Genomic DNA, 17,416 nt, shown 5'->3' on the forward strand with positions numbered 1-17,416 from the left:
AAAAATGACTTGATTATCCTTCATAGCACTTATTTCCTTGGCATGATTTGTTTCCATGGTGTTGATTAATTCTACTTGTTTTTCTTCCATGGCAAGCAACCTATTTTGAATAGAGGTCATCTGATTACAATGATTTACATCCATGGCCTTTATTGCTCATGCATGATTTTCCTCCATGGTCTTAATGAGTTGAAGTTGGTTGAGTTGCATATCGTTAATCATTTGAGTCAACTCCTTGATGAGATCCTTATCATTCTCATCATTTTTCACTTTGATCTTTCTTTCATCTCCATATTTTTCTTCAAAGGCATTAATGATTGATTCTAGAGAATCGAAACTATTACCAAGTAAGTCTATGAACTAATCCATAGCATTGCCATTTAAGGAAAAGATGAAAAGTCTCATTTTAACATCCTCATGGTTAATATCATGGAACCATTTGCTCACACAAAGGTGGAAATTCCTAAGGTGAGTTTTAGTACTAATGGCATTGTTACCTAGAAAACTAGGCAACTCTTCAATAGCCTCAATCGCTTCATCCGGAATGAAATTCAAATAGCCTAAAATGTTAGTAAAATCACAAGGGGCGAAAAAATCATTCATGATGTCATGCTCACTTGACCCTGAAAGAGAAAATGGATACCAGAGAGAGGCTCATGTCCAAAATTAGCAAGAAATCTACAAGAAGCAAGCTTCAAGCATAAATCCTCGCAGAAAATTAAATAAGTGAAGTCACCACTTGAACAAGAATCTAACTCTGAAATCCAACATGCAAAACCCAAAAGTTAGTCGTATTTCCCAGGTACAAGAAGACTTGTCCCCGACAACAGTGCCAAAAATGTTGCTCATGCCACCTACACCTACCCATAGGTTAGTGAGAAAAGCCTTCAACCCCACAATGTGTGGTTGGTGGCAGAGAACTCAGAGAAGGGGTTGTCACACTAATCCCGATTCTCTCCGTTTGAGCTATCTCCTAGTTTAGCTAAGGGGGATGGTCCTTAAGGAAAAGTTAAGTTAAAAGATGTAAGTTTCTAGGAGAGTGTTATAGTGAAAATGGATTACTTTTAAGGATTTATGAGCAAATATGAAGTGAGCACCTTGAAATAACAATATCAATCATTAATATGACAAAAACCATAAAATCAATGCCTTATAAGGAATTTACTCAACAATCTAAAGATATATTTGCTCAAAGTAAAATGCAATGCTCTCAAAAGAGAAAGCAAATTAACCCTAAAATGTAAACAAAAATTGTTAGTGCAAGAAATGTAAGATACAAAAATGTTTTAGAGATAAAACTCCTTATAAATCAAAACATGTGAAACATATCTTGCGAAAACCCAAAAATTAGTAATTAACTTGGAAATGTAAAAGAAAGGAAGTGCTAAACCAAGACATCAATATGCAATTAGACTTGAAGCATGAAAATAAAACACTTGTTTGAAAGGATTACAATACTTGTTTTTGGAATAGATTTTGCATATGAAAACTCAAACCATCAAGAAACAAGTAAAGCAAATGTAATAGAAAGTGCTATTGGTTAATTTTATTAATTATCTCTACAACAAGATTACAATTTAACTCTTCAATCCTTGGACCTCATCCTCGCCCAAAAATATAGATCTCACAGTGAGGAGTCAATAGAGGAGTAGAGGGTCCCTAAGATCTCTACTTCAACCAACTTATGTTGGAGGAAAAATTTTAATGAGGCTTGGGGCCTTCCTATACTAAAATGCTTAGATGAAGTGCAAGTTGAGTTAATTCCCCAAATTAAAGTGATGCTACATGCAAATGCTTCAAAGAGATTGATTTGCAATGCTTGAAAATGAAAGTGTTCAACATAAGTTACAATTATAACTTCAACTGGAAGAATAAAATTAGCTTACAAGTGTTGCATGTGTCTCATCAATGAATTAAAAGGATACAAGTAATTTGCTTGAAAGTAAAATTTGTTTCAAATAGACAATGATAATAAATTGCTCCAATATTCAACATAACAATGTAGCATAAAAATGAAGCATGTATTCAAGTGCTCATGAAACAATTTACCAAGGTAAATGGAAATGAATCAAAGTTTTTTAAGAATATAAAATGCTTGCATGTAAAGGATGAATTGCCCAAAGTAAAGTGTAAGCTTGTAGCTTCAAGCAACAATGAGATAGAAAATGCAAAGCTCAAATGAAATTGTAACAAACTTTAACTTAAAAATGGAATGTGATTGTGAGGTTGTGTTAATTCCCAATTAAAGCATGCATGAAAGTGAATGAAATGTGAAAATTTAAACCATGCAAATGTCAATCCACCCAAGAGAAGTCTCTCTCTAAATGGGGAGATGGGATACCATGGGAGAAATCTTAAGCTCCCACAAGCAAATTAGATCTTTTATTAATATTAGAATGAGAAGAGGGCCTTCAAAGTCCTCAACTAAACTTCAAGGAGAGTCTTCACAATAATTGCTTGAAACTTGGACACTAGACCTCCTTTCTTGAGAAAGTAATGACAAGATTTCACAAAACTTATGCAAGGGAAACAAGGTGAAAGTTTCCTCCAAATGCCCACGACTTAGAGAGGAAAATGGGCAGCCCTCTAGTGAACTCGACTTTGGCCAAAATAAGCCTCAAAAGGGCTCATGGCATCCTTGGAAATCGAACCCCCAACACTTGCCAAAGGTCCTGCAAACACTTGTTAGATGTTGCGGGAGGTTGCTCTTCAAAATTTGCCACACAAGAGTTAGCAAACAATCCAAACAATGACTGCAAAATAAGTTAAGTATTAGTGAAAAAATCAACAAGATAAAATGTATATGTACAATTATAATTTACAAAAGGCTAAGCTAAAGAGTGAGAGTAAACTCTCGTCTTTGCTTATGCATCTTCAAGCTCTTAAATAGCAAATGAAATAAATAAAGTACAATGTTTTTTTAAATAGATTTAAATTTAGAAGTACTCAGCTTGTGTACAAGCCAATGTTGTGAAAAGCGCGATCGGGATTAAATCGGCGCGGGGAACGAATCGGAAAAAATCGGAAAAATCGGAAAAAATCGGAAAAAAGCAGGAAAAAATCGTTTAGTACAAAAATATTCATTTTTTTTCATTTTTTTTCAATTTTTTAATATCTAAACCCTCTACAACATAAAATAAATACATTGACACATAAATATGATAAAAAAACTAATATATAAGATGTTTAATATCATTTCTAGCGCTAAAATCACACATAACATTGAATCATGTCCTAAATAGTAAGTCCTGACTCCTGAGTCCCAACTCAGCCTCAAAATATCAACAAAAAATATGATAATGTATCTCATCATGTCATAATGTCATATACAATAAAATTAAAGTCTAATCCTATTGATTTCCTCTGCCCCTCTTGCGAGAAAAAGCCCAGCAGCATGAATGGGACGATGGAGTGTGTTGTTCCATCACTCATCAATCACTCCCCATAGAAGGAGTTGTTTCTGAAACCCATCATCTCCCTTATCATCATAGTAGGCCCAAATGGCTTCTTTGGCCCTGTCCATGGCTTCATACAAATAGCCCATTGCGGGCTTCTCACCATCAACCAACCGAAGAACCTTTACCAAAGGTTCAGTAACGGCGCACACCTCCTGCACTCCCGCCCAGAAGTCTTCCTGGTATGAAACTAGTCTGCATACGGCCTCTCCTTCTGGTTTGCGGCTCATTGACAAAGCACGCCACTCCTCTGAAAGAAACATTCTCTTCACATCCCACATAGAATTCAAGAGGGATTGAAGAGATATGAAACTCGTGGCAAACCGTGTAATGGCGGGGCGCACCAACTCTTTGTTGTTGGTGAATCTTCTCATCAAGCTAAGCACAGATGTATGATTATATATAAATTTTGTGATGCTTTTTGATGAGTCAACAATATCTTTGACAAAGGAAATTTTCTCTATGTCCTCTAACATCAAATCAATACAATGAGCAGCACAAGGTGTCCAAAATAAAGTAGGATGCCTGTCCATAAGCATTCTACCAGCAGCAACATAATTTGCAGCATTGTCCATTATGACTTGGACAACATGTTGTTCACCCACCTCCAAAATAAACACATCCAGCAAATCACATAAAGTTCTTGCATCTTTGATTTGATAAGATGCATCAACAGATTTGATAAACATAGTCCCCTTGGGACAACTAACCAAGAAGTTTATAAGGGTTCTCCCTTTTTGGTCAGTGCATCCATCTGACATAACAGTGCATCCTGTTTGTGCCCATGATGCCCTAAAATCCTCCAATCTTTGGGTGCAGTCACGCTTTTCATTTTGAAGAATCCGGCCTCTGAAATCATGATAAGAAGGGATTTTGTACCCCGGGCCAACACTGGCAATAGCATCAACAGTAGGTTGGAAAAATGGATTATTCCTTACAATGCTGAAAGGAATATAACTCCAGAGGAGAAATTTTGCCATCAACCTGTCAGCGTGTTCTTTATCAGTTCTTTTTAGCATTGAACCGATAGATGGTTGTGAACCAGGTGTGGTTCGAGGAACAAAAAATGATGATGCAACTACCAGATTGACTGATGCTGCAGTAGAACCAGTGCCACTTGGCCCACTTCCTTCAGCTGACCTTTTTAGTTGCCTTTTGAGTTCTTCTTTGGCCTCTCTAGTGTGCTCTAATTCTTCCAATGCTCTCATGGCTCTTTGGATAATTTCAGGATTTGTATTTATACAGGGCCCCACATCATGTCCAGGGATTTGTGCAAGGTGAAACTTCAACTTGTACACCCCCCCGTATATCTCCTTTCCACACAACTTGCAATTCAAGTTTTGTCTATCATTCGGAGCTTTAGGTTCACCATATTCCCAGAAAGGATCCAATTTCCTTGGCATGTTTGTTTTTGAACTTTGAATTTGCAAACTTGAAGTCTTGAATGGTGTTTTGGTGCAGTTGTGAACCTATGGGAAAATAAGGATTAGGATTACAATTTAGCATTTACAAAATTACAAGTTACAAATTTACAAATTACAATTTAGTATTTTAATTTTTAATTTTTACATTGATGATTGTACAATGAAAATCCAAGTTACCCATAACCCAACCTAAAACAACCATTCCAAAGTTCAAAGTTTCAAACACAAATTACCCAACCATTCCAGAATCCAAACCCAAGTTACCCAACCAAATGGCAAATGCCAAAAACAATGAAAAAAACATAAACAATGTTTAAAAAAAATGAAAGCAAAAAAAAAAAAAATGGTTCCCATAGTCATACCAAGTTACACATCCCAAATCAATGAAGAAATACAATTTTTTTTTTAAAAACAAAATAAAAATGGTGTCCATACCAAGTTTCCCAACCAAAAAAATGAAAAACATACAAAAACAATGTTTTTAAACAATGAAAACAAAAAAAATTAATCCTCATACCGTTTCTATGGAGAAATCGGTGGTCTCCTCTTGATTTTCTCCTCTAAGCACTTAGATTTGGCTGAAAACCCTCTTCAATGGTCTCCAAGAGCTCCTCCTCCCTCCACGCGCACGACTGTCCAAATGACCAAATGAAAAACCAAAAAAAAATTTATAAAATCGTGCTGTCCCGAGCCCCCGCGATTTTTTGAAAAAAGCGCAATTTTTTCAATAAAAATCGGCAAAAAAAAAGTAGGCGATTTTTTCGTATAAAAATCGCGATTAAATCTGCAAGCTGAAAAAATCGCGATTTTTTCATTAAATCGCGATTTAATCGCGCTTTTCACAACACTGGTACAAGCTATGTTCCAAAAAACCCTGCAAAACCACTTTGTAAGATAAGACTATGAAGGCTCAAAGAACAAATGAGAGCTCCTTTAAAAATGTATCAATAGTGGGATGGTCTCTCCAAAGACTTCCCCTCACGCTTGATTTTGTGATCCCAACAAGATGTTCTCTCTATAAAACTTCAATCAATAATTAGTTCCACATAGATTCAGCAATAAACAAAGATAAGAAACTCTAAAGATTTATTTAAAACCAACTAGAGCATTTTATACCTAGAGCATACTTCTAAATCAAATGTCAATGCAAGATAGCTCTACATTAACAAATCTACAAGAGTATATGAAAACAAATTAGATCAAAGCATGAGTAAAAGGAATTATACCAATGATCAACAATTCATCGCTCTCGAAAAGGAGGAACACCTCGTGAATGAAATCTCAAAGTCTTTATTGATATTTTTGAAAGTGTACAAGGTACCAGCGCTTCCACAAGCACAATAGCTAGTAACAATAAGATACAAATGAGAGCTCAAGGCTTTATTATAAAGAACTATGGGAGTCAATCCCAATGTAGAAGTGATTAAACAAGTGGCATGAGGTGACAATCCCAAAGAGAAATTCAAATTTGTTGAATGGAGCTCCAATGCCAAGTTTAAAAATCGAATTTTGACAAGTGAACATCATTTTCTTCTTCCTTTATGTGCCAAATTCAAATTTTATGATGGAATGACAAGTGTTTATGGGTGGTAAACCATGTGGGGACAATTTCCCACAAAACTCTCCACCAAATATTCTCCCAAATGTGCATTAACTTCACAAATTCAAATTTCCAAGTAACCAGCGTTCTCATTTAATGCCAGAAATTCAAATTTATTTGAGCACATGTCCTTTCCTTGATTTTGGGAGTCCACATCACCTTGGGACTTCACTTTAACTCCTCCATAATTTTCCACCTCATTTCCACAACATTTAGCATGTGTGGATATTTATTTTTCTCCATTTATTTAATTTATGGCTTAATTAATTGTAAGATTTCTCACTAAACTCGGGAAAAGTGGGTTTTGAGGGTTCAAACCACATTTTTAACAAGTCAAAGAGTGTCATAGTAGGAATTTGAAGGTGAGAGGTGCAAATTTCATTACTCATACCCCATAAAAATCCTCTAGACATCACTTATTACATTACAAATAAAATTTTTATTGCAATATCCGCAGTGCGGAAAATCTAAAAAATAAAAAAATGACTACCTAGACCTAACTAGATTCCATGAAATTTTTTGTGTGATCTTGTATGGTAATATACATCGACTCTAGACACCAAGATGTGTTAGGGGCTCAACCTTCAAACCATCACTCTGGCTTTGGGGTAAAAAGTGAGTGAAAAAACCAAGAAAATTATCCGCCTCTGAAAAAGAAGGGATAATTAACCAGATAAAAAAATTAGTCCAAGGTGTACTTGTTCGTTGATCGTGTCCCAACATCATAGGCCTATTACATACTCAAAACTCATCATTACTAGTATCACTTATTACAATTCCCCGCAGGGTGTGGAATCTGGGTACAAGAAAGATGATGAGAAAATAGACATAGAGTTAAAAAAAATTTGTTGACTGATAATATTTGATGGTAAAAGTGTCCTCTGGATCATCTTTGGGCATGGAATCTTCATATAATCATCGGGTGCCACTCCAGTGGTCAACAGGCATAATTGGATTGGGTGTATGTTTTCTACAAGTATGAAGTGTCTAGGTTGGATCCAGAAAATATCAGTATTTGTGGATATTAAATCCAAGGGTACAGCTAGAACTCAAGCTTGCTTTCATTCATGTCTGTGTATATCTCCAATGTTTGAAGGAGAAGGAATGGGTGAAAAAGTTTTCAGGGCAGTCATAAAGACCCTTCAAATTTAATTAGAAACATGCGCGATGGCAAAGTAGAGCCCAACCTGTTAATAAAAAGCAACATAAAAACAAAAAAAACAAAAAGAAAGCAATCAAATTATTCACAATGCTAATCACAAAACATACCTGGTGCAACATACAATCTAAGTCACTTTGTTCGTTTTTGCGTTTGAATTATATATTACAATAAGATTTGGAAAAAAAAATTATTGCCAATGGAAAATTTTGAAAAAAAATAAAGTCAACATTTTCCAGCAAAGAGAATTAAGTGTAAGTTATTAAACTTCAGATTTGTCGCAATTGAAATCTGATATAATAGAAAAACTAAAACCTAAAATACTCCATCTCTATGTTCTAATATAAAAAGATTATAGATACCAGATTAATATTCTGTTCTATTAGAATTTGTGCATGAATCAGATTCATGGCATTTAAATTCACCAAAAATAGCAAATTTAATTGCCAATGCTTAAGATTTGGTGAATATTGTATTTTTTTTTAAGATTCATCAAATGCAGTGACTAAGCATCCATTTAGACAATTTAAAATAGATGAATCCTTGCAAAATAAAAATGAGCATACACTTGTCCGCAAGGGGTAGCTCAAGTGGCAATGGCCGTGGAAATGGAGTCTCACCGAACCGGAGATCTTGGGTTCGATTCTTGTGCTACCCTCCCCGGAAATGGGGCGAATAACAGACATGTAAAAACTCGAAAATGAGAGGGTCCTACCTAAGCTTACAAAAAAAAAATGAGCGTACACTTACAATGATTCATTAGCTTTACATGAGGGAAAGAAATAAAATTTTAGATTTGTATTTTATTAACGAGTTGCTACAAGGGGTAGCTAGGAAACACTTGTTGGGAGAAGGCGACCTCCCAATGATGACCTAAGCCATCTCCTCAAGTTAAGGACATTAGGGATGTCCTCATGCCATCCTAGGAACATATAGGATTCCTCTCCAGCCTAGGGAAAGTGTAGCATGTGTAGATATGTGTGTGTATAATTTTAAAGTCACAGCCAAGTTAATCACCAAATTGGTGCACGAGACCCCCTTGTTTGTGGGACAAGGGACCCCCCTCCACATAGTGATTTGACTGCTAGAGTTTATGGAGGTGTACATACTCTACCGCACTTGGGATTTGAACTTGTGACCTCTAAGGAAGAAACACATGCTCTTAATCATTACTCTCAAGCTGTACATAAAATAATTTTAAAAAATAAAATGAAAAGAAAAAAAGATCATAAATATTTGAAACTATTTTGAATGAAAACATTTATAATTTTGAGTAATTCTTTGCATCTCCGATTGTGTCCATGTAGTGATCACTTGATAATGTTGATCAACCCATCCTTTTTCATAATAAGATAAAGCAACAGTTTTTATCTGGATTTTTCACCTCCTTCAAACCAAGACTAACGTAAGTTCACATTTGTCTTCTTTCGTGGGGAAAAGGGGATTATAATACAACTGACTTTTCTAAATGAAATGTTTTATTTTAAACAAATATTTAAATTCTTTGACTCTATTTATTGAGATATTACACTCAGTGTTTCAATCATATCTGGTTTCTCCAGATTGTTCCAGGTGGTCAATTTTTCCAAGTTTTTCAGGTCCAAGTTTATGTTTGCCAATATTTTCAATAAGTTTCTTTGCAGACCTTCTCAGCGATATAATTCCCAACACAATTTTTGTAACATTAACTATAATTAATATGATCTACCAAACACCTTTAACTTTTAAAAAGAGAAAATGTCATTTCAAATGGCACAATTGTGAGGTGAAATAGAATAAAGTTAAGCATAGAAAGATTATTCAATTTTTTCCTTGAAGGTTCCATTTCCGTTGTGGTGGTAATGTCTTTTTTACAGAAGCATTTTGTCATATTTTTAGTGCTGGCATTCTATATAGTATAAGCGGGTTAGAAAGTTAACCCATTCCTCTGTTTTTCCTTGGTGGCACCATGAGGAAAGCAACCCATGACATCAAAGAGTCTGTGTTCATGGTACGTTTTTAATTCAATTGGAGAATTTTATGGAAATAATCCCAACTCCTACTCTTGCCTATGGATGTACGAATGATCTATACAAAAGTAATTGATGGAGGCATTTAAAGATTCAATATAAAGGTAAGTTTTGCGATTTTTATGGGATATGGTTGGTCGTCCCACATCCCCTAACATAGGCAGTACAGGAAAGTATGATGGGTCATTCCTTCTCTGTTTGTACATACATGAGATGGGGGCACCCCGATTTCAAAGTACTAGCCCCAAAAGTAGACATGCTTATGCAACCTTGGCTTTAAATGGCCAACTCCTATATATGTAAACAGATGTCTTCGGCTTAATGAAGTGATCAAATGGAAAAATATTCAATAGTTGTTCACTTAATGTTACATAGAAATAAATGGGACTACTTACATGTAAAGAGAAACTTAGATGCTTCCAACATGATATATTCCATAGATAAGATTTCTTTGAATAGGTTGTGATCATTCGCAAATACTAATACTACCAATTATATAGAACAAATAGTTTTGGCTGCACAACTGTACAAGCCTCAAGGATACTTCAGATTTTTACGCTATAACTAACAATAATAGGATACAAAATAAATTACTAACATTTTTGACTCACATTTGATCTTGCCTGCACGAGCAAGCTTATAAAGACCTTTTGCATCTCTCTCTTCACAAATTTCTAGAGGAAAATCCATAAAGATCTGCAAAGAATAGTGAGGTATGGATATGTATATCAATGCTTTAACCAGTTGATGTCCACTTGCCAAAAGATTCATTTCCACATGATAGACATCAATTTGCATATTAAATACATCGCATGAACTTGGAGAGATAATGAGAATCAAAGAGAACCTCAATAAATTCTCCAACAGGCAAAAGTGCACGACATGCATCACGATCCCTCTGATAAGGAGATATCAAGCTAGTGATACATATAACACCAGCATCCACAAAGAGCCTTGCCACCTCACCTAAAAATACAATGATCTCAACAAAATTGAACCAGGAAGCATTAGACAGTTAAAGGCGGAACTAAGGAAGCAACACATGCAGCTTATATGTGAGATATTATGGGAATTTTAGTTTTCAAAGACATATTTTGCATGGAGCATTTCTTTGGAAGTAAGAGAATGCCTTAGTGATGAGAAAGAAAAATTTGAATACAATATATATGTATATTGTACATTGCCTTACCAATGCGACGAATATTCTCTGCGCGATCTTCTGCACTAAAGCTAAGATTCTTGTTTAGTCCATGCCTTAAATTATCACCATCCAGAATATAAGTGAGCCTTCCTCTAGAATGCAGTGCACGACTCAATGCACAAGCCAATGTACTTTTGCCTGCATTGTTGTAAAGTGATTTAAGTCAATAATCGGAATAAGCATTCGACTATAACAACATATACCAAAACCAATTAGTATAAGGTGCTCCATCAATACAAGACAACAATGCGGATTGTAGAAACCACATTAAGGTCAAACCTGAGCCACTGAGACCAGTTATCCAAATGACACAACCCTTCTGTCGAAGTAGCTTCTGCCTCTCTTCTTTGTTCACTGAGCATTCCTGCCACACAATGTTTGTTGATTTTCCTACGTTTGTTATTGGTGGGCAGATTATACCTGCACAGTGACACAGTTCAATGTGAGAAGCAAAGTTGCCACATTCTTTTGTAAATAGAAGTGGAAAACAATAATACTTGGTGTATGATTACTTCAGGGAGATTACAGTGAGAGAGAGCGTGCCCAAAATATTGCATAGAGAAAACGACAATTGGGAGCAAGGATTTATCAAGTGGTTATTTCTCACCCAAATCTTTCCATTAAGCAAGTAACAATAGAAAAGCACAAAAAATCATTAAAATCACTTGCAAACATTGAAAAACTTGTAAAAAATACTCAGACAAATGGAATAAAGGAAACGGGAGGCACCCCAAAAACTATTGTTGAATGGATTCCTTCGTTGAGTAGATGGGGCCCCAAGCCTTCGAATCAAACGTGGCATTGTGCTAGATGACATTTATGTGTCTATCATGCCTCTAACTATAAGTTCATAAGAGTTTAGATAGAAGGAATCTTACGAAAATGAAACCACCAAAACTACCCATAAAGAAAGGAAAACATATAATTCCTTTCGCTATGGGACACTTCTTTGTCGTATTTACCAATAGAGGATGATGTATAGAATCATGGTTCCTTATTAGCGAAAGGCATTCATTGGAATAATGGATAGCATATTTTGATCATGTAGAACAAACTCATCCTTGTCCTCTATATGGATCTAGCAATACTCGTTCCTTCTAGAGTATTGGCAAGAAGTTTTTTGGAAATTATGGAATACAATTGGAGAATACATTAGCTCTATAGATATAACAAGGAAAAGACTAAGTTGCATGATACAGGGAAACGGAACTGCATATCTAAAACAGAAATGCACTGGAAACATGACCCCTCAAAAATCAAGAAACTTTGAAAGAAACTTGAATGCATTTAACTTTTAACATTATGATTTAGAATACAGATTCATGAATAAATGAGCAAGTGCCAAAGCCAAAGAACATTCAAATGAGAAACAAAAAATATTGGACAAGTGATACACAATGCAAACAGTGAACTCCAAAAACAGCCTTCATTATTTATAAATGAGGCTATACATCCAGAATTACCTTTTATGTATGAGCCTTAGAGCTACAATGCTGCATGTGTGAACTATGAACAGTGAACGCAGAAATAAAACTTGAGATTCAGCTATGCTAATAAAGCCTAAAGGTTAATAATCATCATCGTCATCTTCATATTCATCATGGAAAATAGAAGATGCACATTCAACAGAGAAATATGAATTGGTAGGAAAAAAATTCTAGAGGATTTTAAATCCTAACTACTTAGATAATTAATTTTTAATCAATAAATATTGTTTTTTGTGGGATCGGGCCCAAAACAGTGCTTAAAAAGCATTATGTGGAATCAAAAGCATCTTACAAATGCTGAAACACATTTCAGCCATGTTTTGGGGTTTTCGTACCAAAATGCCATTGGTACAAGTGGGGGTCACGTTTCCTACAACTTAGGGAAAATATAAAGGCTTACCATTTTTAAAGATAATTCATCTTAAATGACATTGTAGTAGAGGACTAACGGGTACCTAAAACGGGCTCCTCTTTCAACAACAGAAAGAAGGGACAACTTGTCAAGTTGTTAACCTTAGCCCCTATCTCCAACAAACTTATGGTTTTCCTAAAAGTTTCCATCTTAGTAATTTGTGTAGCTAAATTATGGTGTAAACGATGATAACTCTCCCACATGCAATGGGTCGTCATCGAAAGTTGCCCTACGCCTCCACAAGAATTCAAATACTCTAAGCTTGATGGTGCACCAAACTTCTCGACCATGTATTTTGATCATCCATGTGTCACTTAGAACTACCCATATTCACTAAGTAGTTCTATGAATGGGACAAAACACTTAGCAGTCACCTCTTCTAAGAATGGCAATGCCACCTTGTGACTCCTATAACACAAAATGTCGGTGCTTCTTAGTGACTTCAATAGAACAATTTCATTGTTTCCTCCCAGTGAATAACACATAGAGCATAATGTATCCCTATAAAGTACAAACAATCTTAATTTTCAAGTTATAATTGATTGCCATCCAACCCAATACACAAAGCTTAAAGGTTACTTTAGTCTTTTGTTATGAATAAAATATAAATATAATAATAATAAGGAATAGTTAATTAAATAGTAATTAGTTAATCAAGAGGCATGCCCCTAAGGACATGACCATTCATGAAAGGGTACCTGCCTGGGTATATAAAGTAGACCCTCATTTGTAACTCGATCATCTCACTTGTATTCAAATATTCTTCTATAATATATTATTGTCCTATCATGGATGTTAATATATTTCAGATCTAATGAAGTAGTCCGTTGCATATACAAACTTTGTTCATTACATTGGTATCAGAGCATTCCTTTGAGTATACGAACATTGTTCGTTACATTGGTATCAGAGCCTTTCTTTGATAGCAATGTAACAATCAAAGTTCGTATACTCAAAGGAATGCGCTGATACCAATGTAATAAACAAAGTTCGTATACTCAGAGGAATGCTCTGATACCAATGTAACGAACAAGTTCGTATACTCAGAGGAATGCTCTGATACCAAATGTAACGAACAAAGTTCATATACGCAATCGACTACTTCAGAAGATCTGAAATATATAAACATCCATGATAGGATAGAATAATATTTGAATACAAGTGAGATGATCGAGTTACAAATGAGGGTCGACTTTATATACCCAGGCAGGTACCCTTTCATGAATGGTCATGTCCTTAGGGACATGCCCCTTGATTAACTAATTACTATTTAATTAACTATTCCTTATTATTATTATATTTATATTTTATTCATAACATTGTCTTCCTCTTCAAAAAGCTTTGTCCTCAAAGCTTATTGTTGACAAGGCATATCATCTGTTTCTTTTTCTTTTAATCTTTTCGCATCTTTCGGAACTCTTCGAATTCTTGGAGTCGTCGTCTTCATTGATACAAGATGATAGGATCTTTTAAGAGATAAACAAAACTGTCGAATGAGAAGAAATCTGACCATCCTAAATCAATCCTCTGTGGAATCTTGCGGTTACTCAAAACTTGAGATGCATTTTTATCACAGGATTGAATTATGGTGACATCCACGTTCTTTGGAACATAAGTCACTTGTTTCTAGTTGAGATATTTTCTTTTATAATTTGGAAGGCGAAAAGAAGTTCTTGTGATCTGATCTCTCAATTTGTTTGTGGTAATTTCGTGGTTTATTGAAGGAATCTGATTTCTTTCAGGTACAAAAGTCGCTTGATTAATTCTGAACTCTTCACTTGAAATTTCCATTGCTTGAACTGCAACTTCTAAGTACATCTTCGCTTCAACTGGTTTATCCTCTTCTTGAATTGTGATATTGACTGGATTAGTATTCATTCCCTTATCTTCAACTTGGATTGTCACGACTGGGAATTTCGATAATTCTTGAGTAAATTGTTCTAACTTGTCTTTTAGCTATTTTTTGTCACTTTTAAGCTTCTTTATTTGCGTAAGAAGGTTTTGATTATGATTCCTTAGACGTGAAAGTTCTTTGTTTTCTGAATTATTGACTTTAGCGTTAATATCCTTCTCTTCATCTTTTAAACTTTTGATTTGTTCTAATAAATTTTTATTAAGGTTCTTTAAATGTAAATTTTCTTCTTCTTGTTCGGATAGGTGCTTGTTGAGTTCCTTCTTTGTGACCTTAGACTTCTTGAATTGTGCAATGAATTTTTCAACGTGGTCCTTGAGGCGAGAAATTTCTTCGTCCTTTTCCATTACTTCTTTGTAATTCATGTCCGCAAGATCTTCATATTCATGGTAACGCTTTCTTTTTTGCCTAAGTTTGGTTATTTTATCTTTCTCTTGATCTTCCAACTGCACTTTCTCAGTACACTGGATTACATTGTTTTGTAGGAGTGATGATGGGCGTTCCACTTGCAATTTGGATTACATTTTCTTTGTTTCCTTATTAATATCTACATGTTATCGCTTAAATATTTCCATTAATTGTTCTATATCGCTTGTGATTGATTGTTTTTTTGCATCACTTAAGGATTCGACTAAGGTAAAAGTTTTGTAACATTTTCTACAAACCACATTTTTATTTTTAAATGACACTTGACAATTAGAATATCCTTCTGAAAAAAAGGACATTTTGAAAAGAAACCATTGTTCTTTGTGGCAATCATCTTTTTACCTTCTTTTTATTTTTCTCCTTCAAAGATTGAATCCCTTTTGTCTTTATCAATAATTTTATTAAATAATACTTTGACTAAAGCTTGGGATTTTTATAAGATACCCCCTTCTTCAATACATATAAATAAGTCTCTCTTTTTTTTCTTACCCCCTTCTTCAACATATATAAATAAGTCTCTCTTTTTTTCTTTAATTTAATTAAATACTCTCTTTTTCTTTTAAAAGAATGTCAAATAAATTTTTACTTTATCTAAGTGAAGTGTATCTTGGACACTTAAACCTTTCTAATATGTCTTAGATTTTCAACTTTTAATTGAATTTTATTTGCACTTACCTTTCTCTTTTAATTAATCAACAAGCAAGAGGTGTGTTGTATGGCTTTGAAGCTTTTGATTATTTCTAACTCCAGCCTTTTTGAATGGCACAACGTCTCACAAAAATTATTTATTTATCTTGTGGTTGACTGTAAACTAGACCAAAGGGGAGTTGTGGAAAAGGGTGAACAACAGTGGACAGGGCGTTCGGCAGATATGGCGGGCGCAGGCAGCATGATAACAATGTATAACTACTTGAGGACAAAATTTGTTGGTGATAGGGAGCATTGTAGTGGTGGTGTTGTGGTTGCATGGTGGCTGGAAAAGCAGCAGACAAATTTCGCTAGGCAGGTGTAGACGCAATAGAGTAATGGTTGTGGTGTGCGCGGGTAAGTGCAGCGGTGATAAGGTGGTTGGGCAGCTCGAAGTTGTTGGCAACAACTGAGTACACAACTATGATTGGGTATGAAGGTCGCAGTGGAGAAGGTGGATGGAAGTGATCAATGAATTCAATGTCAGGTGTGTCAAGAAGCGGCTACTGCGAAAGGTCGATCAATGAGGAGAGTGATAGGAAACTGCGCCCCTTTTTAATTTTAATTTTCGATATATATATATATAGATATATATTATTTTTTATAGTAATATTTTTTTTAATATGATTATTCTTTAACATAGCACTTTTTTTATTTTCTTTTTAATTATATAAAAATATTACTAAAAAATAAAAAATAAATATATATATATATATATATATAATTTTTTCTATTTTCTCTTTCTTTTTAATACAATAATCTTTTTTTTTTCTTTTTGTATTTGATTTTATTTTTTATTTTTTATTTTTTTATATAATTTTTTTAGACTTTTTTTTTAATGATATATATTTATCTCCCTTTTTTTAACTCTTTTTTTATAATGTCCTTTTTTTTGTTTTTGTTTTTTTAATTATATATTCTTTATTTATTTATTTCTCTTTTTTTTTAAATGGCCAAAGGCCTGAGGATGAAACCTACAAAATGAAGAACCTCCACACTGTGTAGCAAAATGCTTCAATGACAACAAGGTTAATGAATTTCTACAGCCAAAGTCTGATACCAAATGTAACAAACAAAGTTCGTATAAGTAGCAGCGTACTTCAGAAGATCTGAAATATATAAATATCCATGATTGGACAATAATATATTATACAAGAATATTTGAATACAAGTGAGATTATTAAGTTACAAATGAGGGTCTGCTTTATATACCCAGGAAAGTACCCTTTCATGAATGGTCATGTCCTTAGGGACATGCCTCTTGATTAACTAATTACTATTTAATTAACTATTCCTTATATTATTATATTTATATTTTATTCATAACATCTTCCAAATGGACTAGTATATTTTGACACATCTATTCTCAATGTCTTCAATCCACTTCTATTGAGCCTTTTTGTTCTGTTATTTGGATGTTTGACCTAATCTTCTCTTGAAGATTTTTTTGTCATGGAAATGGAAAGACTTCCCAAGTTGCCATAGCTCCAACCAACCTTTCCATACAAGTTTGTGGGCACCTAACTATGGCACAAACAAATTGAGCTCTAGTGTTATTCTACATTACTTTGTATCAACATTCTTGTTGCAAGCTAAAAGGTGTTGTACCAAAATGAATACTCTAGTTTATGTACCCAAGGTGGG

At 34.5% G+C, this 17,416-nt stretch overlaps 1 protein-coding gene across 5 annotated transcripts in view; it reads right to left on the bottom strand.

Moving 5' to 3' along the window:
- The window catches only part of LOC149262346 (adenylyl-sulfate kinase 3-like), a 237,744-nt gene that overhangs the window by 129,507 nt on the left and 90,821 nt on the right, over nucleotides 1-17,416 (bottom strand). For 4 of the 5 annotated variants that reach the window (XM_089424100.1, XM_089424093.1, XM_089424124.1 and 1 more), the window contains 4 exons: nucleotides 11,128-11,268; nucleotides 10,837-10,986; nucleotides 10,495-10,613; nucleotides 10,259-10,343 (listed from right to left, as the gene is read on the bottom strand). In XM_089424100.1, coding sequence (XP_089280226.1) covers nucleotides 10,259-10,343; nucleotides 10,495-10,613; nucleotides 10,837-10,986; nucleotides 11,128-11,268 — 495 coding nt within the window. Of the gene's footprint in view, nucleotides 1-10,245; nucleotides 10,344-10,494; nucleotides 10,614-10,836; nucleotides 10,987-11,127; nucleotides 11,269-17,416 lie in introns of all 5 variants that reach the window. The other variant, XM_089424116.1, reaches the window with a different exon arrangement.

The sequence above is a fragment of the Pinus tabuliformis genome, chromosome 6 (assembly GCF_031772625.1).
Source record: "Pinus tabuliformis cultivar Carrire ecotype Pingquan chromosome 6, CPIR1, whole genome shotgun sequence".
Lineage (NCBI taxonomy): Eukaryota > Viridiplantae > Streptophyta > Pinopsida > Pinales > Pinaceae > Pinus > Pinus tabuliformis.